Source organism: Streptopelia decaocto (genome assembly GCF_964273445.1).
Source record: "Streptopelia decaocto genome assembly, chromosome: 4".
Classification (NCBI taxonomy): domain Eukaryota; kingdom Metazoa; phylum Chordata; class Aves; order Columbiformes; family Columbidae; genus Streptopelia; species Streptopelia decaocto.
The window spans coordinates 38,479,553-38,503,855 of NC_138658.1; the positions used below are offsets into that span (position 1 = coordinate 38,479,553).

The window sequence follows — 24,303 nt, forward strand, 5'->3', positions numbered from 1 at the left end:
TCTTCCAGGAAAAAATCTGCTCCCCCTTGCTACATCTGTACCATTCCCAAAGGAAAAGCGGGATGCGTTGCACAGTGAATCTCAATGTGTGCGACAACACGGGCACACATGATGTATGTAGGATGGCTTGTGAGTTATATCCCTTGTATGGCAGAATTGTTTGGGTCATGTACTGTGGTGATTTGTCCAGAACTTCTAGGTGTTTTTTGTCAACCAAAAGCCTGAAAATCCAGTGGAACCGAAGTGTAGGTGCACCAGAAAGGGCAGTTAATTGCCACTCAGAAGCAAGTCTGGAGACCCAGCTGAGGCAGCTCTGCAGCACTGCTGTCAGCTCTCCCACACCTGCCCATGTCTTGGTACCATCACAGGATGTGTCTACCACACCAAGTCCTTTCCTTCCTGTGTCCTCTCATCCCCAAAGATAGATGGTGTCACTTGTACCACATGACTTAAATCCAGCTATGAATGAGAGAGGTTATTTGGTCTTAGATGGATGAAACGGAAAGGGAAAACTATACTTTAATTTGCAAGATCATTTCTTCCTATGTGAACATGTTGCCCAGCCTTTTCCTTTTGTCTCAAAGTAGGTTCCTCCAGGAACGTTTAATCACAGCAAATGCTCTGTCCTAGGAGACCAGACATTGTGCTTTAGGAGGTTCAGGGAACCACTACGTGCATACAAGATTTCACTGCCATTGTTCAGTTTGCATTGTTCGGGATATTAATTTTAGATGCTTCACTACAGTCAGGGAAAAAAACAAAATCTCTCTAAATTAAATTAGCTGATAGCAAAAGCGTCTAATGTGCAGCAGATGGAATTACATTTTGCTTACATTGAACTAAATTAACATTTAGAACTCTGGAAGTTAAGAGATGTATTATTCAACACATCAGCAATATAAAGCTTGCTTAATAATTATATTTTGAATACGTTTACTAATTCAGGTCTGGCTGAATGACAATAGCATTTGACAATGACAATAGTATTTGCGTGAGAACTAAAATCAGTCTTAAATGATGTTTAGATTTATTCCTATGTAAAAATATATTAATTAAACAGTCATGTTAAGTCATTCTGTTGGATAAAATGATTTTCTAAATTGAGCCCAAAATAAAAATTGCCTTACTGATGATAGTGAAGAGCTTCCAAAACTTCTATATGTGGTTAAGAAACTGAGTTGAAACATGAAAACCTGCTGTTAAGCAGCACTGCACAGAGGACACTGCTAGTTTAGACCCTTCCTTAGCACCATCAAACAGTGTAAAAAGGGACCGGTTAATCTTCAAAGACAGTGTTGGTGCCCTGAAAGCAACATGGGGACTGCGGGATCTCCCCACACCACGTCACCCTGTGGGTCCTGGCTGCCCAGACCCAGCGCAGCTCCACGGTGGGGCTGGTCTTGTCCACAGCACCAGCTCACCCGCCAGCAGCAGCCCCAGCCCTGCTGCTGACAGGGCACCTTGGAGGGGAATGTGGAGATGCAGGTTGGGTTGCAGATGAGGTGTGGTGGGACAACAGACCCAGCCCCATGTTTGCAGAAGGAGGGCGGAAGTGACAAACTAGCTGGGACCATATGAAGTAGTTTGAATGGGTCTGAGAGGAAAGGCGTCATGTACTGATACCAAGTCGGAGAAAATTAATCCGAAAATTATGTGGACTTCACTAAAAGTGGCAGTAATCTGGGAAGAGGGGAAACGACTGAGTTTGGATATGCTGCAAAGAGCAGGGATGGCTCACATGTGTGACTAAATTAAAAGGCTTGAGATAAACAGCGATACTGGCTGAAGGCACTGGAATGATCCTGAGGATACATGCTGGGAAGACACGCATCTGTGCTAGCTTGTTATAACACATGCTATTTATAACTAAGGGGGGAAGAGGTAGTTGAAATACTGTTACTACTAAAACCATGACTCTTGTGAGACTTCCAATTAAGCAAGGTTTTACCTGGCCCATGTTTGGTTTGGTCACCCAAGCTGCCGACGGTTTGGCTGGATCCTTGAACACATATTTTCACTTCAAAATTCTGAACACTTGCATATAAAGAAACAACCATCTACTATTGGTGGAAAACTACAGCGCTTTCATGAAACAGTAAATAAAACTGAAGTCACTAAACAAAATGGAGAATCTATACAGTTAAAACTTACTGAAAGTTTTGTACATGCTGCCAAGTATCAAATGTTTCTGATCACAATGACGAGGGGTTAGAGATCAAAACATTTCTTAATTTTTTTCATTTTGCTTGCTTTGTACATCTGGCAGTGTCAGGTTATCGTCCATCTGCTACATCCCCTGTTCAGTTACTTATGCTCATGGTTCAAAGCCGCATCTGATGAACTAAGAGCACAGAGCAGTTCTATTAGCACATCTACCCTACATGCATTTGCACACCAGGGATTTTCTAACACAGGTACTGACATGGATGCCAGCAACCAGAAAACCTTTTACAAATTAGAGAAAGAGCTGCAAAACCCATGCAAACTGCAAGGGACCTTAGGCCAAAGAGTTTCATTTGTAATCATAACCTAATTTTGCTGGATCAGTTTCTGTTTCTTCAACATCCTTACATCAGTTTTATCTTAAAAAAAGCTTCAGTAAAATTAAATACTGATCTTCAAATATTCCTGATGCCATACAGCAAGTCAAGAAGGAAAGTGGCACACAAAACCAATTCCAACATAATGTGTTGGAGGAATGTATCAGTTGGCATCAAGTGATAATCCCTAAGATCACCTCAGGTGCAACTTCCTAGGTAACTGATTTCCCTGTTTCCCAACCCAAATGGAAAACAAAAGCCAGAACAAAAATAAAGTCAAATCTAACAAAACCATGAATTTGATGGGAAACGGAAATTTCTGGTTTTGAGTGTTTTAAACATTTCTGAATTGGAATAAATTTAGGAATGCAATGTTCCGTCAAAAAATAAGCAAATTGTTTTTCAGTCTTTCATTTTTTGTCTTTTTAGCTGAAATGATCAAAAGAAACATCCACTGTATTGTGCTTGCTTTTAAAGAGTTCTGATGAAATCCAAATGTTAACTACTATTTTTTGGAGATGATTTTGATTGTTGCAAGAGCTCTGTTTAGCTTTTTCACAAAGCTTCTCTTATAAGGTCAGCCAGTCTCCTGAAGGCCTGCAAGGACACAAATACAGTTCACATTTATATTCAAGTATCACTTAAATAGGCAACACACCAAACCTGTAAAGCTACGAAAACAACCCTAACCATATACAAACTCAGTATTTTATACTGCAAAATGCTACTGATACTCTTTGTTTTCCTTTTATAACAACAGGTATGGGCTTTGACCGGACAAAGCTTCCACTTCTCTGATACAAAACAAAAGTCTTCTGAAACAGGAAGATACACATATTAATGGTCAAATGTTATTTGGGGTTCAGATGCAACTAAACAGGTGTTACTTTTAATACAAATAGTGATCTCTGCAAGAGTGTCTCTTCTAACTTAATATAATGGCCTAGAGACTCACAAGGTGAAAGAAAAGGAAGAACAGTTGAGTGAAGTGTAGAAAAGATACAATTTGACTGTCAACAGTGTGGTTGTCAGTTACTTTTACAAAGAAGGAGGAAGAAATAGGCAATAGAAGTGCTTATGTTACAATCCTTCACAACTGAATGATAGGACAACGACAAATTTTGAATTGTTTCAAGCACCTGAGTCAAATTAGTATTAAATCTGCACAAATAAATGTGTCCTATCTTTCTTCCCAGTGATTTTACAGACATAGCAAAATAACATCCAAAATGTTCCCAAGTTACATAAAATATTTGTTCCTGAGAAAATAAATACAACATATATGTCAATTGTATGACAGAAAAGCAACATTCTTTCTCATAAAGGACTTATAAGACACAGACACAAAAGAAAGCAGGTAAATCAGCCTCAGGAATGGGAAGTCTGGAGAATAAAAGATACATGATGCCTGCTAATGCTAAAACAAATAGCAAAACTTACTGTGACTTCAGTAAAGCCTTTATTAGTAAAGTCTGTTAGGATTAAACATTACACTCCACATGTATGAGATACACAGAAAAATTTTAAGTGGTCCTAAAAATTTGGTACCTTTCAGGTCATTTGGATACGAGTATATTGCCAAAGAAATAGATGACTGCTTCAAAAGTACTGCTTAATCCCCTACGTACTAGAAAAAACTACGCTAACATTCAAGAAAACACATAAGGAGAAATAAGTATAAGTAAGGGAGCATTATTATGTCAGAAATTGTCTTCATAAGAATGTAAGAAAAAAAATCTCACTTACAAGATCCATCTGGGCTGGAGAAGACAGAGAGAAGGAGGCTCTGACATATGGACTAGGTTCTGAGCTATCAATATTGAATGCTCCTCCAGGAACCAGTAACACCTAAGAAAAATTGATGAGCCACCCAGTTATCACAACTTCTACAGTTTTAAAACACTATGTTAAATTAAATTTGAGAAGGCTCACTGCAGAAACACTGGTATCAGAATATGGCTTAATATATTCCTTTTCTTCAAAATGAAAAGCCAGAAATATGCAACCTGGAATTGGACTTTTCATAACAAAATCAAAGGGCTCGTAGGTTTTGGTTACGGAGGCTGGTGAGTTACCAGGTCTGCCTTATGATCACAATGTTTAGAAGCACCAGTGAAGTAGTCTACTCAGTACACAGTACTGGCTCTTATAAATTGTAGAAATAAAACCACACTTATTTTTTTCTCGTTGAAAAGATATAGTGGACAGCCATCATTCATATAGTTAACTATATTAAAATTATACATATATATGTTGTATACATGACATCATTCTATAGATTATAATGGCTTAAATCTAACTAAGCTGATTACATATCCACATCTGAATATAGACATTAAAATATTATGAGTCATTATGCAACAATGCCTGACTTGCAGATTCAATGATGGTGCACAGCAAGTTCCCCTGCCTTTTTAAGTGTGTGCATCTGTGTAGATAGATATGGTAAATTAACTTTATCCTTCCCTCATTTCATTTTAACATTGAAAGCCATTAAACCATAGGTCATACTTCTTTCTGCAAAGCTTTTTCCATGATCAACTGCTGTGTATCGGAAACACCCTTAATTTTGATCCATAAGAACATGCCAGCAGCAGGAGGGTACCATTCTGCCAAGTCTGGAGAAAGAGAGAGAGAAAAAAAAAGGGAGTAAAGAAGAAAACTTCTGCCCGACCTTTAACTGATACATCGTAGATTCAGTGAGGTTGTAGAGTTGTTGTTCCAATGAACTCAAAGGGAATGTGGGCCACAGAGCCACGATGCCACTTGCCAAGAGTAATGTACTCATAATCAAATCTGTGTGGGCTCACTGTACTTGTGTTGGTATCCTCAGTTCTTTTACTGAAGTGATTGTTCTGGATTACATAAATCCCAGGCATTAACAAACTATATTTGTTGATTAGTTTCAGATCAAGTAAACAATCGAAAATAGTTTTTCTGATGCAGTTTCTCCTAATGTCATACTGACTATCAATATGATTTAAAGTGTAGCAAAGAGCAAAACTGTTTTGCTTTAAGTTACGATTATAGATTTTTCCCCAAAGAAAAGGAGAGCCTGGGAGTTATGAGGAGGATGGAAAGGCTTGGAGAAGATTTGTCTTAAATTATATATGCAGACTTACTGATACCTTTTGTTTACCCAGATTTCTTTTTCTGGTTTTGGACATATTTTACAATAAACTATTTATTTGACTTGACATCTTCTCCAGCTGTTCCTTGATGAATTTAACCATTGCATAGCTACAAAAGAAAGGTCTGCCTTCCATAATATTATGGCTCCTATTACTAGAGAACATGAAGACCCTATAGTCTTTTACGTAAGAGTATATTCTCACAATACACTTTAAGGTTGCCCAATGCTATCACATTGTTCTGATACTTGGGGAATTCGGACAAAGAGGGACTACCTAGGTCAACAACCCATGGTTGTCCACAGCCATGTAGAAAAAGAAGAAATATCTCATATATAAAAACCTGGAATTAGCAGGACTAAGTACCTTAATGACTGTGTGGTGCCCACATACCCATGTCCCATGGAAGTATCATCTGAGGTAGGTGGGCAGTTCTTAAGCAGTTATTGCTGATTCCACTTAGACTGACAAAATTGAGTGAAGTCACTAACTGTAACCGCATTATTGTTGATCAAATTATTTCTATGCTCCACGAGTAACACAAAAGAGGACATTTAAAGTTGATTTCTGACAAAAAAAAAATATTATCACTACTGCTATATTAATTGGTTCTATCTTCTTTTAAATTAAGGCCACTAAATTGCTATTTCAGACAGAGATCTTAAAGACAGAGATCTTAAAGACTAAGATCTTAAGGACAGAGATCTTAAAGATAAAAGGTATAAGAAAATAGTGGAGTGAAATATATGCCCTTTGTAAAATTGTTTTATACAGTAATGTGGTGAGCTTTTTTCTCATTACCATCCCATCAAAATGGGATGAATCATCCCATCAGAAAAGCATGAAAACAGCAGCACTAGATAATTTGTCCTAAGCTTAATATTTAATGTCATTGATTTGCTTATAGTGCTTATCTGTCACTTCAGTCAAGAGATGAAGAGAGATTTAGTGATTTTTCTTGAACACAAAGATGATAAATAGCTAGAAAAAAAAAAGAGTTATTAGCTGTGTTGCACTTACTGACCTTTTAACCACTTGTCAGCAGCAATGAGCATTGCATTCCGCTGGGTCCTGTAGAACTCCACCACTCTGAAAGTAAATTATCAATTCAAAGTCGTGATCCTGTAGCATTTCAGAGTCCATTTGTTTCCAAAGCTTTTCTACTTGAACAACCTAAGTGCACATTTAATGGAAATATGAGCATATCCTAGATGGGCACAAAACAGTGTGTATGAAACTTTGTGTATGTATCAAGGAATCTTGAATGCTTCAGCGTGTCTCCAACAAAGTGCTGATCAACTAGACAGAGGAAATGCCTGTGTGGCTGCTTTTTAAACTTCACATATGTCATGGAAACTCTATATTATATCCATTCTGTCTATTATAGCACTGGATACAAGCCCTGCTAGCAATATTTACCACACAAAACAGACATACTGAAGGAAATGAAGGACATACATATGCAAAAGCACAGACTCAATATTCGTGCATTTGGGTTGAATTTGCGTAATAGGTACACAAGGAAACAGTACTTCACATGGTAAAAAGCAAATCATATGATAAACATGTCATGACTATTTGATGGCTTCCCCTTTTCTAAACTTTTGAACCTATGTCCTTCACACTTTAAGTAAAACTTCCAAATAATTCAATGCCTTAGTGGGGAAAATGATCCTAACCCAGTTTTCAACATGGACAAGTCTTGTGCAGTGACTTTTGGTGACATGAAATGAGACACCTGTGATTCTGCAGTGGGAGACACAAGAGAAAGCCCGATACAGAGTTCATCAGTCAGATGCAAATGTGTTCCCTTCTCTGTAGATACACCATAGCCAGTAATTTAGATTTTTTTTATAGTCTCTGAAACAATAGCTTTGATTTCTGGATGTATTTTACTACATCTGATAGACAAACACTAACACCACTGAAGTTTCATATAGTTTTGGGGATTCAGCCTATACCAATTGCTACATTCTGCATGCAGTGGTAAATCTCACACAGTTTTCACCATATCACAAATTCTGTTGCCAGTTTTTTGCCTGTTACCATTTTACTTTTGCATTGGAACAAAATTCTAAGTGTTAGTGAGACAAGACTTCCACAAAAATGTAGCTGCTCCAAAAAACAGGCTACCTCCTACTCAAAAGCATGATCTACCAAGTCAACTTTGTCTAAATGAAATCACCTACAAGAGATAGCAGTCAGCTGTTAGGCCTCATCAGTAAGTCACCTGATAAGGGTCTAGAAGGTTATAAAGGGTTGTGGCTACTCTACCACAGGACTATTTTCATTAGCTCAAGAGGAAGAATGGTCTTCTGGTTTGAGTGAGGATGCCTTCCTGCCTACAAGACAGTAAGTCAAGAGGTGCACTTAGGATATGTTTTTCTAACTGCTGGAAGTTAAGCTGAAGTGTGGTCTGAGTGTCCCTGTAAAACTTTTTATGCTTCTGTTTCTTAGAACAGGGCAAAGCCAGGGCTGGTGTGTTTGCTGGTTTTTGGTGTGGTATGGTACTTTTTTGTTGTTGGGTGTATTTTTGTGGGGTATTGGGCTTTTTGTTTGTATTTATTTTGGGTTTTAATACGCTGGTGTTTATGGTATGGACACCAGGCAGGTGCTCAGGGGACAGAAGTGGCTGTTATAGTCAGATGTAAGAATTTTTTCCGTACTTTGCTCACATTCCAGTTACAGGGCTAGGCAGTGTCACACACTACCCACTGAAGCAGGAAGTATGGGATCCTAGTATGGCATTTGAAATAAAGCAAAAGTACTCCAAAGAAACTATGCTTGTCCAGCATAATAAATGAAAACCAAATGTGTGCCAGCCAGTATGTAAAAATGCTTGCTGAGTTAGACCTTAGCTCAGGGCTTTGTCTCCAAGTGTGGTAACAGAGGTAACGTTCAGCAGATGTAGGTAAACCTCACTACTCTCTGTAGATCTTTCCATCAGCACCCATAACCATTAGATTAAGGATGTTAGAGGGTGAATCCTGGCTGAGTTAGGGAGGCAAGAACTCCCTTTATAGAAGCTATGCTGACTCTTAACAGATTACATACTTGGTGATGTTACTCTTTGCTCTAGACCCCACCCCTTTAGCAGGGATGAAAATTTTATTCACTGACTTGGAGCTCTCAGGTTCCTCTTGAGCTCCCTTCAGATGGGAGCTGCACAATGACTGTGCCAGTGGACTGGCGGGTTGTCAGTCAGTAGTGGTAGGTTATGTACCCTGACTGCCTGTCTGCAACTTCCCACTGAGATCCTGTGGGACCCTTGTGTGAATACTGTCAGTCAGCCAGGTAACCTGGATTATCTGACATACCTCTTCTGACCTCTTTACTGAAAAGAATGTTTTCTGTAGGTAACAAGAAGCAGAATGACAGATGATGGGATTCAGCATTTGACATGACCCTACCTGTCTACGTGCTCCAAGAAACCCTTTTCTCCCCATTGCTGAAGCAGTTGTGATATCATAATCTAAAGAAATAAAACACATCATCAATACCATATTTTAAACAAGGCTATTCTGCAAACATCAAAAGATACACAGTGTGATGCGTTATTCAAGATTCCACACAGGCAAGAAATTGCATGCAGGGTTTCTTGGAGCTCTTTATAGAGGTAGCAACAGCAACAGGCCATGTAGTCCATGTTCCTGCTGTCTCCAAGGATCATAGCAGTGTTTGGGAGTTGTGGTGAGGGGAGGGAAGAATGAATGGAGAGCTAAATATGGTAATCAAGGAGAAAAAGGAAATGTATATTGGTTTACCTTCCTACCCATTATCAGCCTCTCTGCTTTAATACTGCCTCTATGATGAACTAATAGAGCTGGAAGATGGAAGCCATGTCTGCATGTGCTCCATGTCTGCATGTGCTCCATGTCTGCATGTGCTCCATGTCTGCATGTGCTCCATGTCTGCATGTGCTCCATGTCTGCATGTGCTCCATGTCTGCATGTGCTCCATGTCTGCATGTGCTCCATGTCTGCATGTGCTCCATGTCTGCATGTGCTCCATGTCTGCATGTGCTCCATGTCTGCATGTGCTCCATGTCTGCATGTGCTCCATGTCTGCATGTGCTCCATGTCTGCATGTGCTCCATGTCTGCATGTGCTCCATGTCTGCATGTGCTCCATGTCTGCATGTGCTCCATGTCTGCATGTGCTCCATGTCTGCATGTGCTCCATGTCTGCATGTGCTCCATGTCTGCATGTGCTCCATGTCTGCATGTGCTCCATGTCTGCATGTGCTCCATGTCTGCATGTGCTCCATGTCTGCATGTGCTCCATGTCTGCATGTGCTCCATGTCTGCATGTGCTCCATGTCTGCATGTGCTCCATGTCTGCATGTGCTCCATGTCTGCATGTGCTCCATGTCTGCATGTGCTCCATGTCTGCATGTGCTCCATGTCTGCATGTGCTCCATGTCTGCATGTGCTCCATGTCTGCATGTGCTCCATGTCTGCATGTGCTCCATGTCTGCATGTGCTCCATGTCTGCATGTGCTCCATGTCTGCATGTGCTCCATGTCTGCATGTGCTCCATGTCTGCATGTGCTCCATGTCTGCATGTGCTCCATGTCTGCATGTGCTCCATGTCTGCATGTGCTCCATGTCTGCATGTGCTCCATGTCTGCATGTGCTCCATGTCTGCATGTGCTCCATGTCTGCATGTGCTCCATGTCTGCATGTGCTCCATGTCTGCATGTGCTCCATGTCTGCATGTGCTCCATGTCTGCATGTGCTCCATGTCTGCATGTGCTCCATGTCTGCATGTGCTCCATGTCTGCATGTGCTCCATGTCTGCTTTCCTTATTGCTAACTATAAAGGGGCTGTAGTTGGCAGCCTGCTTTGTAATGTCTCTGTGGGCTGCCAGTATTGTTCTAATTACAAAGCAGAATGAAAATTATCACAGAATCACAGAATGTTAGGGATTGGAAGGGACCTCAAAAGATCATCTAGTCCAAGCCCCCTGCTGGATCAGGAACACCTAGATGAGGCTACACAGGAGTGTGTCCAGGTGGGTTTTGAATGTCTCCAGAGTAGGAGACTCCACAACCCCCCTGGGCAGCCTGTTCCAGTGTTCTGTTACCCTCACTGAGAAGAAGTTTCTTCTCAAATTTAAGGGGAACCTCTTGTCCTACCATTGGTTGTCATCGAGAAGACCTTGGCTCCAACCTCGTGACACTCACCCTTTATAAATTTATAAACATTAATGAGGTCACCCCTCAGCCTCTTCTTCTCCAAGCTAAAGAGTCCCAGCTCCCTCAGCCTTTCCTCACAAGGGAGATGCTCCAGTCCCTCAGTCATCTTTGTTGCCCTGTGCTGGACTCTCTCCAGCTGTTCCCTGTCCTTCTTGAACTGAGGGGCCCAGAACTGGACACAATATTCCAGATGTGTCTCACCAGGGCAGAGTAGAGGGGAAGGAGAACGTCTCTCGACCTACTAATCACATCCCTTATAATACACCCCAGGAAAAAAAGCCCTAAGTGCTTCCAATGTATCCTTTACACTGAGGTTTTTCAAGTGAATATACTAGCAAGAGATACGAAGTATTTTGAATCTTGATTCTTGAAACCTGAGGGTTAAGTCCATACTAGTTGTGCTTTCCATGTACTGAGATACCCTCCAGCTCTGCCTGTAATTTCTATGTTGGTGTCTCTTCTTTTGGCAGAATTGACATTTTTTTGTGCTTATCATAAACATAAGTACAAAAATGCAGAGCAACTGCAAAAGTGCAAAGCTGTTCATTTGTGGTTTTTTACAACTTGGAACATGTTATCTTTTCTAAATACAATTGAGCTGGCAGTTTGGTACTTGCCTGTGTGAAAGTGCTGGTGTGCATTGTTGAAACCTGAATGTGTAGAACAACTCTGTCGATAAGAGGTTTGGGACCTGTCAGAAAACCTATTCTTAACCTAGAGAAAAAAAGAGAAGAGTTACTAGAGAAATGCAATGTGTTAATACTTTGTGTGAGTTATGGTTTAACTTAAAACTGGAAAAATGTGTAACTGTTGCATTAATACTGTAAGGATCTTTTGTGCATTTATCTGTGTCCTAATACTGCCCTAAGCCCTAGGCTTATGCGACTTATGAGCTGAGTATCAAAGTAATGAAATAGAAACATTTAAGGATCTTTAATGCTTATAGTAGCTTCTTAGTTCTGAGACTTCGGGCCATAACCCCCACTTCTAAGCTTTCCTTTGCAACCATAAAGATTACATGAATCGAAGGCAAGAAAGATAGGTTTTCACATAATGAAAAATCACAAATGCTCAGGCTTTATGAAAAACAGATGGCAAGTGGCAAACAGCTTTACTTTTTTACTCCTTTTCATTACTCCAGAATAAATGGAATTTAGACTGATAAATCAGATTCTTATTCATGCTTCAATTCTTATGACCAATCTTTAGATCGGCTGAAGTTTTTCTTTGGAGAAAAATAGAACCAGTAAGCTCATTTGCATCTCTGACATCATGCATTTTTGCAGTGTCACTTCTGAAAGTGCAATCACACGTAGCATCATGTTGTCTCTTCACTTTCTCAGGGATGCGGGTACAATCCACTAGCTGACAGTGCAGAATTCACATTACTTTCTTATGTCTATTAGGATAATAAACAAAAGCAAGTTAAAAATCAAATATGTTGCCTTGTGTGAAATGGAAAGCAGCCAGCTTATTTTTTCAGGCAGGTGAAAACAACCTGAAAGAACTGTAAGGCAAGAAGATGAGATCACTTTAACCCTATGAATACTTTGTGGAGAATTATGCCATCTTTTATCTTCTGTCTAACAAGTTCAGGGAGTCTGTGGGAATGGTAAGAGATAGAAGGAGAAATGGAAGAAGAAGAGAGAAAAGCTCCTGGGAGTTCCAGGAACAGAGCTGGAATCCAGCATCTGTCTTTCTGCTTATGTGGTGTCTGTGACAATAGGCTGCCTGGGGAGAGTGGCTTAACTATCAGTATTAAAAGAGAAACAGAATCTGGAGTTAAATGACTGCCAAGAGATGACATGAAAAGTGAGTGGACTGAGAAAAGCTGTGGATCCAAAAGTACAGAAATTGATAGGTGTTAGATGAAGAAACACTATGACATGACTGATCATTTTGTATAAAGGATTAGCCTTGTGCATTAGCTGAATAGGCAATGCTGAGCAGCCTGATACTGGCCTTACCCAGATGAGAGGACTTTAGAAAAAGAGTCAGTTCTAATAACTCGGCCGTCCACATCCATTGAGAGGAAAGTTGGAGCCCATGGCTTGGAAGAAAAGAAAAATAAAAATTCAAGGTGCTAGTAAGGGTTACGATGGAATTATTTCATTTACAATGAAAACATAATTCCTTAAAGAAAGACTTTGATAGTAAATATTTTACAGATGCACGTTCCAAGGACAAATGCAGTAACTTGCTGACAAGTAATGGTTTAGGCTACCTGTCTGAGATGTGATTACAATATTCTATGAAAGTTATGACAAAATCAGCCTTATTTTTTGATGCTTAGCCCAGCATATGAATGTTCTGTTCCGGTTTTAGTATGACGCCATAAGTAGGAGACAGAAATAATTATTTCCTGCCAAGATTTTTTTTTAAGGAATAAAGAGAAAGACAGTGTAATTTCTAAGAAGAAGCCCTTTAACTTTTAGGTCTATCTTAAAGGAAATCAGAAGATATAACTAAGTTTTGATGATCTGAGTTCAGTACACTTTTTCCTTATCAGGAATTCTACTTTCATACCCTCTCTCCTTTACACTCTGTAACAAAGCTACACAATGCTATTCAATGTGAAGTGGTTTTATTGCTTTCACAAAAACATATTTCAAAACAGAAAATACCTGAACTTCAGCTTCTATTGGTGTTTTACTGCTTTATAATACTAGCTTTTATCCCTGAAGGTAGGTACTTTTGCAGACTGTGCAACTGTAGATCCCTGTGCGAAGACAGGTCAACACTGTGTTGTCACACGTTCTGAGGAAAATTTACATGGAGGGAAGCTGCCCATCCAATACTTCTTCCTGTGGTATCTGAGAGAACTCTCTTCTCCAAAGGCAAAGAGGTAAAAATAGGAGATATAGTGGATTGGGAGTAGGCATTGTTCCACTGACTGTAAGAGCCTGGGCTGAAAGGAACATTAAGAGGCTGCTGTTTTCAAGTGCTGCTTGAGTGGCAGACTTGTTTTGCCCTGGGAGGCAAAGTCTTTGCCATTTCTGACTACTTAAGGAAATTCTGTCCTGTATAAGGCTTGAGGAACTTGAACTACTGCTTAACGGGACTGATGCAATGAAGTGTCATAAAGGGGACAACAACTGAAAGCAGCATAAACTTGAGGCCTGTAACTAACTTGGCACGACATGAAGAAGCTGCTATGCAAGAAGACTCATAACTCAAACCTTAGTTCTTCCTGGACAAGAAAAGATGATACTAAGGAGTATGGAAGACAAATTACCTTTTCAAACTGAAGAAAATAGTAAGGATCATCTTCTATTATGAGGAAATCATATTTTCTTGCAAGCTAAATAAATGAATAAAAAGGAAAGATTTGTTAAAATGTAAAGACACTGTAAATTCAGTTCTTCCTGTACCCTGGACCTATTACCAGTTCCATGTACTGTTCTGACTGTGCAGAAAACTTGCAGTAAGTCCAGTTTGAAGCCCATGGCAAAGATGTCAGACAGTAATAGGTTACTATTGCAAAAACTATCTAATGCATAATCCACCTCTGAGGAGTTGTCATGAAACAGGTTCTGCTAGAAACAAGTTCTAGGAGGAATGCCTACTGGACCACTAATGGATCCAAACACTGCACATGGGGTATCCTCAACTGAAATGGGATTGACATTTATCCATTTCCACCTACAAGATTCACAAGGCCCCAGTCACATACCTGGTAAATCTCCTTTTTGCGCTCTGTGGTCAGAGAGTTTCCAGTTGGGTTGCAGCCATTTGGAATAGTGTACAGGAATTTGGGGAGGTGGCGGCTATGAGTTTTTACATCTTCTGAGCTCCAAGCAGACAGAATTTCTTTTAGAGCTTTTGGAATAATGCCGTGTTGGTCACTAGGAACATTAATTATGTTACAACCCAAAGGTCTCAGCTGTTAATGGAAGGAACAAAACTGTCATAATCCCGTAAGTCAAAGGTCTACCTTTTCTCATTGTATCAATGACATTTTACAATGCCCAAGTATTTCTAACTTTATAGCTATCTCAAACTCCATTTGCTCCTGATTCAAAAGAAAGTTTGCCTGAATTTCCTGTGCAGCTTGTCAAACTTACCACATTACTCTGTTTGCCCTGTGAAGCCAACTGAGAGCAATGGGTAGCTCCCATGTCCAATTGCTGCTCTTCTCTAGGAAAACACACATGGTTTTGCAAGCAGAAAGGGATTGTGTGAATTCAAGCTGTATTCTCTCAGGACACCTCATGCTCTCACCACAGATAGTAAGTTCATAGAACCTTCATTTCCTACTGACAATTTACACTCTACTTCAGTGGAAGTGCCAGAACTGTAAGCCACTCTTCACTGACAAAGGGCAAAGAATCTGTTCTCAAAAGATTTATTCAGCAATACATGGGAGTGAAATGATGCTATTGCAATGACACATTGACAGCAGTATGAAAAAATACAGGTAAAATACTAAAGGAAAAGCATGCTGTCTCCCCTCTCTGGAATTTCAATTTGTATCATGCAGTGCTCTGCATTTTTAAGTAAAAATGCAAGTTGTTGCACTGTCAAAATATATGCCTAACAAAGTATATTTGATTAGACAGATATACTCAAACTTAGCCAACAAAACCAAAAACCAAAATTCCTTTTGATGCAGAGGGAGACTAGACTGACATTTTGGTATATTATCTATCCTAACCCTACTTACAGTTCTTACACATTTTGAGCTGACACTTAATTACGTACTGATTACATTACTTTTCAGAAGTGAACATTGCTATTTTTGTACAGTTCTTACTAATTCACATCTTTATACTCATATATGGAAGTTTCAGACCTATTCCAAGTCTATACTATTGCAAAAAGTATGTAAGTGTATATAAGTATCCATTCTTATATATAGGTGTATATATAAGTATAATCAGACCACAAAATCCTTCAGTTGCATGTGTTGACATGTTGAAATACCCACTTATAAATTTACTTCAACCCAACTTGGTTGTGATGGCTTTCTTTCCAATGCCAAATGTGTCCTTAGCCCTTGAATGAACTAGGATTTGGAAGAGGAACTTCTGTCCTGGGAATAGCTTTTATTGAACATCTAGCAGAAAAGCTTATGTGAATTACTATTTATGAACTTAACTGGACTAACAGGAAAACCCTGATTCTTAGATATGTTTTTACAGTGTATATATTGCAATATATATACTGTATTAGATACATTATATAATATATTATACAGACAGTGTATATAAGCCTGCAGATCAGGTACTAAGTTGCTATTTAGGTCAAATGTAACATCTACAATGTTTTGTAGCCAAAAAATACTTACAGCTGCTAGTGTCCCAGGGTATGTAGGTGCATCCAAAAGGATGTTGTCCCCAGGATTAATGAGCATTTCAAACACCTGTGAAAGAAAATAGTCCATATTAGAAAGATTGTGCCATTCTTGTACAAGTGCTTCATACTTCTGACTTCTTAGTGGTATTAAAATTCTTGCTTAGACATTGGTAATTTCCTAACTATTTAATTATGCTGTCTGTGAGAAGAGCAATTAAGATATGAAAAAAAAAATATCTGTTTTCAAGCCAAATGAAGCTAGATAATTAGCTAGAGAATATCAATTTGAAATGGAAGGACAGATCTTGAGGAAGAGAAATGGTCTTTCAGTTACAGAAAGGATCAAATAAGCAGTGGTGAGAGTGGAGTACAAAGGGTAATTATTTAAGAAGTCTAATATAATTAGAATTGAGTTATGGTAAAGTAAATAATGCTATGTATTTATTAGTGCACTACCTGAGTAACATGAAAGGTTACCTTATAGCATATTTTCTGACAGGCTCTTTGGTTTACCCAACCACTCCTGGAGTCCTGACAGATTAGACTGCTGCACCAGTTTTACTTCAGTTCTGTTATCTTGTACTGATAATATCCTGAGACATGTATTTAACAAACTACAGTGGCACATAATGTTGAGTATAACTGAACTGATAGAAGAAAAAATCTCTCTCTGAAAGAAGCGCTTTTAACATATGAAGTTGGTCTTACTTTACACAAGCCCTCCTGGCTGCCGGTTGTGACACACACTTCCATTTGCCCTTGTTCAGGACTGTAGTTGGCTGTGGGAGGATTATGTAGACTCTGCTGGAAATTCTTTAGCCAAGACAACAGCTCTGGAATCCTGAAACATTAATAAAATAAGGTGTATCTAACATCTTACACAGACCAAGGCTAGGCTGTTCCTCTAAGTCACTGCCAAATCTAGCACACAGTCTTGAGTCTGATTTCAATTTCCATACAGATACATGTAGATGCTGATTTTTATGACTGGTTTATCAAATGATGAAAATGAGAGAAATGCTTCTTGTGGAAAAGCAGAGGAGGTGAGCATCTGTGGTTCATACACCAAATGATCATACTGAAATCTGGGTGGAAATAGTTCTTCAAGGATGGAATAGGGGCTGGATGCTGAACAGTATCTACTCCTAGGAGTCATCTTTCCATACTCAAATGTGTTGCAATGTGACAAAGCTTGTTAGTAACTGTTAGTAACAGGCTGCGGATAAGGATTTCTAAAACAATTTTTTCAAAAAGTATGTCTTAAGATCTCGTAGCATGTTCACAAATGGCTAGGCTCACTTAAATATTAAGAAAAGTCTTAACTTCACTGATTAATGAATGTCCTGTATGCCTCTGTAGGTAACTAAATATTTTTGCAAACTTGTCACAAGCCTGACTCATTGCTGTCTGGTGGGGAGTTCACATAAGTGCTAAAGTAACTTAATGATATGCAATTTTCATACTAAAAATAACAAAACTATAAATACCTCCATTCAACTACCACAAGTAGTACATACTGACTTTAATGTATGGAACTGCATCAGAGCAAAACATCCTCCAGAATGGGGAAATTAGGTATTGCAATGCAGTATATTTCAACGAATATCTTATTGTAAAACACAAAATGATGCCTCCTAGTGATTTGGGAGTCTGGATTCTCAAATACTAACAGCCAGAAAATGTCCTGGCTTGAGAATTACTAGTATTAGAGGAATTCTTAATTACTCATATGCTCAAAACTTTCCACTTAAACTGAAATGTAAATAGTGAGGAAAACTGAAAGAAGTTAAACCTGGTTTTGTAAAATAGGTTTTAAAAATAAGTTTTAAAAGCATAGATGAATAAATGCAATATGATCTTTTGATTCTGGTATCTTGAAGTGCAAGCAGCTGTGACAGATACCCTGCTGAGGCCGAGTACTGGAGAGCCCTCTTCATCAGATCTTCCCCAATCTCAACAGTAGTTCCATGTCCAATGGCAATAGTAGCCCTCTTAAATGGAAAAAGTTCAGGGTTTGGTGCCCCTCCAGCCAGAGAGATGAGAGATGGTGGAGACTTCTGTAGCAGTTCAGCTAGAGGAAAAGGAAAATACCTTGGTTACAATTTGATTATTTTAACACCAATCACATCCTTTAATCAGTGTATAATAATTGTCCAGAGAAGTTTGTTCCATTTTTTATTTTATTTTTTACCTGAATTCAAAAGGATAATTATTTTAAACTCACCTTTCTACTTGGATTAAATAGGGGTGTGTGTGGAGTGGGGAAGGAGACATGGATGGGGCAGACCAAAACATAAAATCATATTTGTTTTAAAATAAATGACAAACAGCTTTATAAATTTTATCTAGACTGTTCTACTATTGTAAATACTTTTTATATGTCTGTCCTTTAAGCTTCAAGAATATAAAATGCTAATGAACTTCCAATTAGACTGACTTGGAATGATAGGCTTTTTTTTTTTTTTTCCAGCCTCATTTTAGCTGATGTGGCAGCAGTACTAGAGCTACAGTCAGTGGGAGTGTTTCTGGCAGCCCAGCTCTAGTGGCAGAGACACTGTGTAAATAATTCAGTATGAAGGAAATGTTAACAACTCTTGCTTTGAAGTCAGTTTTGCAATCATTCAGATCCAATCTACGCAGTGCAGACTGGACTTTAATCCAGTAAGGGCACTTGCACTGCATTATGAAAGGACAGGTGACACCAGATCTGGCTTAGAGACTCCTGTTATTGAGTTTATTCTCCGACTACCTATTAATTAATTCTCCATGCTCATGTTTACTATTATCAGCTCAGCTCTATGGGTCAGACTTTTGGTCTGGTAAAGAGAGATTTACTTTGTCATCAAAACTGCAGCCTCAATGTGTCTTTTTGCACAAAGTGTGCTAATTAATATTTGTATTATAATGCATATCAATGTATCACTTGACAAAGTATGAAGACCGACTAGAGTGAATTAGTTGACTTAGCTGTACCTGTATGAAGCATTTTAAGCAGAACAGCAAATAGCAACCCCATACCCAGAGAGGAAATTGACCCCTGAAGGCTTAACAAGTGATGGATGTCTTGTGTTCTGATTCTGTCAAGTCTCTGTAGGTTTCAACTGAGTAATCAACTAGGCAGTTAACCTTTTCTATCTGTCACACAGAAGACTGGGTAACATGGTAGCATAAAGATAGTGTAATATAGAAAAGGAAAGTGTAGTAACACTGAGGGGGTGGGTGTGGTGAGGAATTTATGGATGTTAACAGGATATAGGAAAGCTAAGTGGAAAGAAACATGCTGTGACTGAATCTCAAGCCATTAGCAGTTGCTTGTTCCTGGTCAGCCAGTGTAAATTCAGTAGCAAACTGTGCCAGAAGCCCTGCTTCAGTAGCAGAGATTTTTTCAGGCACATGTTGAAGTGACAATACTACTTCTTCTGTCTGGATGGGTTTCTGAAATGATTTGAGGCTATTCACTTTATTCTTTATACCTGTTTGACATCTCAACTTGACAAAAGTCAAACAAGTTAACTGACTTTGCTTGTCAGCTTACAGCATGGCTGTCTTTCAAGCACTTTCAAGTCTTTAGCCATGATACCCCCAACAAAATCCAGAACATGGAATGATACCCCTCTAGAGAACCTGGGAAGAACAGGCATATACTCACTCAGAAGTCTTATCGGAGATGCTTTTCTTGCTGCACTCACAGTGGTGATGAACTGAGAGTAATTCATACCTATGGAGAAGAAGCAATTCATTGGACATAAAGCTCAAAAAGTTAATAGGAACCCCAGTGCTTTTGGTATATGCGTCTCCTACAAGTAATGCTTCCAAACTGTCATTTCCGTAGATGTGTTCACTCATAAATTAAATGTCAACTTATTAATGTAAAAATCAGTGCTGGGATTTATTTTCCTTTCTGAATTCAGGGAAACATTTCCCCGTCATACAGGTTCTGTCATGGCCTCTCAATGACACTGGCACAGTGTGCTTATGCCAGTAACACAAACAGCAGTACAGCTTTGATGTAACACAAACAGCAGTACAGCTTTGATGTGGGGCATTTGTTGGTCTGCCAGTGACCAGGAAAAAGCCTTTTCCCCCTGCTTTGCTGCCACAGCTGCCAGCTGTGGAGTTTTAAATGCAGATTACAAATTTGAAGGTCTGACAGAACTTGAATGCCCATTGGCTCTTTTCTAATGATAATCTGGCTTTATTTAACTGTATGAAGTATTGCATTTAAAGTACTGTAAAAATTGCAAGCCATCATTACAAGTCACAACACTTGTTAAGTTAGAGATTTTTTTTTAGGAAGGGTAATTAAGAATGTCTTTCAAAATGCTTCAGATTAGTGTGTTCTCCCTTTTCCTTGGTGCCCACAGAGATTCAGTGGATGGTGAACTGCAGTCCTGTGGGAAGCCTGGAGGCCTGTTGCTGCAGGAAAGCTGTCTGCTCTTTCCGAGGGACGGGACGCACAGGAATCCAACGACAGGCACAGATACCCCGACATTTTGACTGCCATTTACAGGTGTGCTTCTACTGAATTCACAAATATAATCCTGCAGCAACCACAGCAATGTGCATGTGCTGACGGTTATTAAAAGCTATTTGTTGAGTAAGACTGCTTAAAAAAATCACTTACGCATTCTAAAAACGTTCTTAGCTCTCCTCACCATCAAGAGCATTTCCGCAGCAGAAGCACACCGCGGGCCCGCCTGTACACCCAGGCTTGCTCAAGCGTTTCAGACACGTCTGCTCCTCCTACCGGGGCCACCAGGCTGGCTCCGGTTCTCTTTTAGGGGATACCCGAGACACCCCACCGCTGCCCCGCGAACGGAGCTCTCAGGGCCACCCCGAGAGACGCGACCGCTCGCTGCAGGTCCCCACACCGCCCCCTCCCGCTGCCGCTCAGGGCCCGGGGCACGGAAGCGGCCGTGGGCCGGGCCGCCCGCGCACCTACCGGCGGGACGGCGCGGAGCCGGCGGCGGCGGCCGGGCGGGCTGCTGGGCCTGTGTGGGCTCGCCCGCTCCGTGTGCGCACGGCCGGCGGCTGGGGCGGCCTCTGGGCCCTGGGCGGGGCGGTGAGCGCTGCCGGGGGTCCGGGGCGCTGGACAGCGGCCGGGCCTGGCTGGCGCGGGGGTCGGGGAGTGGGGCAGGCAGCCGGTCCGGTACCTGCGGGCCGTGACGGTAGCTCGGCTGCGTTTCGCTGAGCGGGTCTGGACGCCGATCTTACGTAGATTCGTGCAAGAGTCGTAAACCGCACGGCTCCCCCGTCGGTTCCTTTTGTGTAGTGCCCTGAAAACAAGGGTTGAACCCTGAGGAGTGCGGGGCGAGGGGAGGTTGTGGGCAGTCCGGGGTGAATCAAAGCTCGATGGTGGGGGAAAACAGGAGACAGTGAAACCTCTTATCACTTTCCTTTCTTCCGGAAGGTTAGGACTAGTGGAGCTGGCACGTTTGGTCAACGCAGCAGGTTTTCAATAAAATTATAAACAGATGAAAAGAGGCAGCGCTGTGCATCAGAATTGAACCCGGTGATCCTTGCAGATCTTGCTAGGGCGCTGATACTGGAGTAACCGGGGGTACGTTTTTCCTTTTGCTCTAGGTTGCATAAAGCAGCAGTGCGGGCAGCGTGTGCTCCCACCACTGCTTGGGGCTTGCTCTTTGGAGCCACACGGGGTGAAGGAACTTGCTTCTGTTAAAGCACAGCAAAAATATTCTCATTTTTCCACTGAATCATGTGTAGTCCCCTTTCTCATTGTGTGGCAGTTGCACCCTCTCCAATGAGATCCGGAGCTTTTGATAGGCCGGTTAATGGCTCTTTAGCACTTTTGTGCCCCCTGTGTCTGTCCCCAGGGTGCCGCGGTCACATCCCCCCTTCCCGGGGCTAACTAGGAAAACCTACAGATTGCAAAGCATGCTTGATTTTAGATGTCCTTGCATTGTTTTTTCAGACCACTTTTTTATACCCTGTCGTGATTGGGACGGACAAACGACATAGACAAAGTTCTTTATGTACAAACAGCAGTCTCCATTTATTGCCACAAACGACTTTTTATATAGTCTTTACCAGTTCATGTGTCTTTTTTCTATTGGTTGCAGGCTGCAATAGTAACATATTATTGGCTAATTTTGTTAACGTCAGTGTTACTCTTTTACTCCTTTCTTTCTCACGGGTACACCTTAATATCTCCAGATACTCCTTTACTCCCGTCTTTCTCACGGGTAGGCCTTAGTATCTTCAAGGCTATTTTCTGTTCCCATACCCTCTGTGAGGGAATCCACGGACCTGCTGTAGTTTCCCACAATACCCAGATCTGTGTCTCTTCCATTTTGCACTAAGGAGCAAGGACCATGGCAGTCCTGAAGTCCAAAGCCATGACTAGACATGACACGGTGTCTCCGGACCTAAGTAGCAGCAACTACAGTCACATGTGTGGCCCAAGCAACAGCGACACCCAGAGAGGAGGGGACATGTCACAACATACTTGATCCTGCTTTTCCTTGCACCGATCCTGTTCATGTGTGAACAAAATTCACTTTCAAATGTCCTGTAGGTTTTCAAAACCTGTAGGTTTTCCTAGTTAGTTTGGAGGCAGGAAAGTAATAATGCTGGAAGGGTTGACACTGGAACGTTTCTGGGCTTTAAATAAGGATATCGCTAGGCTTGAAGGTATCCAGTGCTTAAAGCACTTTTTAACTGGTACTTTCGAAAACCTGTTCAAGACAAAGTGGAGATATGAGAGCGAAATGGTTCTAGAAAAAAAGAGGAGTTGCCATAGCAAGATAGGAAAGAAAGATTAGAAAGACTGGAGGAAAGCAAGTGTCACTCCAGTTTTCAAAAAGAGCAAGAAGGGGGACCTGGGTAACTATAGACTGGTCAGCCTCACCTCCATCCCTGGAAATGTGATGGAACAACTTATCCTCGGTGCCATCTGAAGGCACATCAAGGATAAGAGGGTCATTAGGGGCAGTCAGCATGGCTTCACCAAGGGGAAGTCATGCCCAATCAACCTCATAGCCTTTTATGAGGACATAGCCAGGTAGATAGATGATGGCAAAGCAGTGGGTGTGGTCTATTTCAGTAAAGCATTTGACACAGTCTCCCACAGCATCCTCGCTGCTAAACTGAGTAAGTGTTGTCTGGATGATCCAGGTAGTGAGGTGGACTGTGAACTGGCTGAAGGAAAGAAGCCAGAGAGTTGTGGTCAATGGGGCAGAGTCCAGTTGGAGGCCTGTATCTAGTGGAGTGCCTCAAGGGTCAGTACTGGGACCAGCACTATTCAATATATGTCTTCAAGCAAACACAAGTGGAAAGATACTAAACTTGGGTGGGGAGTTTGCTGTGAAAACATGGAATGAATCTGAGCTGCTTTTTGTTTAATCTTGTGTGGTTTTTTTGTGGTTGTGTGGGTTTTTTTTTTTTTTTTAATTGTGTGTGTGTGTGTGTGATTATTTATTTGTTTATTTATTTTTCCATTTCCAGGCTGTCAGTGTTGCAGTTCATGGCACCAGAGAAGTGAAATGGAAGATTTCTGTTGATTTCTGTGGGCTTTGTCTGGTCTCCTAGCTAATTAAGGTGTCATCCTATCAAAACAAATTTAAAAGAAAATTAGAAAATCTACAAATGTTTGGATGCTTACCCCTGCTGGATTCAAATGGCAGATCTCTGCATCACTGTTTATATTCCCTAGCAACCACAAGTTGAGTGCTCTATTTTCCTACTGTGTAAGAGTAGTTATTTCTCTGCCGTCTTTGTGTATTACGTGCACACTTAGAGCAATGGCTGTTTGGTGCGAGTCTTAGATAATTCATGAAGCACTGGAAAGGTATGCATGTGGTTGTTTATAGTGAAATATATCTCCTGTTGTCTTAAAATGTATATACCTCTCTCCAAAACCTCTACATGCTGAGGCTAAGCTTGGTCCAGTTATGTGTTAAAAAAAACCAACCAATAAACAAATAAAAACCAAAAGCCCCCAAACCAATTTGATTTAAGAGAACAAGAAGGTTAGGGAAATAATGTGTCTGCACTACTTCCTTTTCCCTTAAGGACTTGCAGAAATACCAAAACAGTATTCCTTTTGAGAGAACCAAGAGGAGAGCAAAAAATTGAGACAGTAAATGCCAAAATTCAACTGAGATGCTGTTTTTGCAACTGT

At 40.6% G+C, this 24,303-nt stretch overlaps 1 protein-coding gene across 7 annotated transcripts; it reads right to left on the bottom strand.

Annotated features, from left to right (window-relative positions):
• Window positions 1-486: 486 nt before the first annotated feature.
• On the bottom strand, window positions 487-21,365 carry AADAT (aminoadipate aminotransferase). 7 transcript variants are annotated; one of them, XM_082051157.1, is made up of 14 exons: window positions 21,317-21,365; window positions 19,813-19,881; window positions 18,066-18,234; window positions 16,872-17,004; window positions 16,156-16,230; window positions 14,542-14,751; window positions 14,104-14,169; window positions 12,836-12,918; window positions 11,486-11,582; window positions 9,082-9,143; window positions 6,696-6,760; window positions 5,052-5,158; window positions 4,287-4,388; window positions 487-3,137 (listed from the first exon to the last, which is right to left on the bottom strand). In XM_082051157.1, the coding sequence occupies exons 2-14, from the start codon at window positions 19,877-19,879 to the stop codon at window positions 3,096-3,098; spliced, it is 1,278 nt and encodes a 425-aa protein (XP_081907283.1). In that variant the 5' UTR covers window positions 19,880-19,881; window positions 21,317-21,365; the 3' UTR covers window positions 487-3,095. The 7 variants fall into 7 exon arrangements, 6 of the variants coding, with proteins under 6 accessions (XP_081907283.1, XP_081907282.1, XP_081907280.1 ...); XM_082051156.1 differs by lacking the exon at window positions 21,317-21,365 and adding an exon at window positions 21,106-21,213; XM_082051154.1 differs by lacking the exon at window positions 21,317-21,365 and adding an exon at window positions 20,788-21,026.
• Window positions 21,366-24,303: the final 2,938 nt, after the last annotated feature.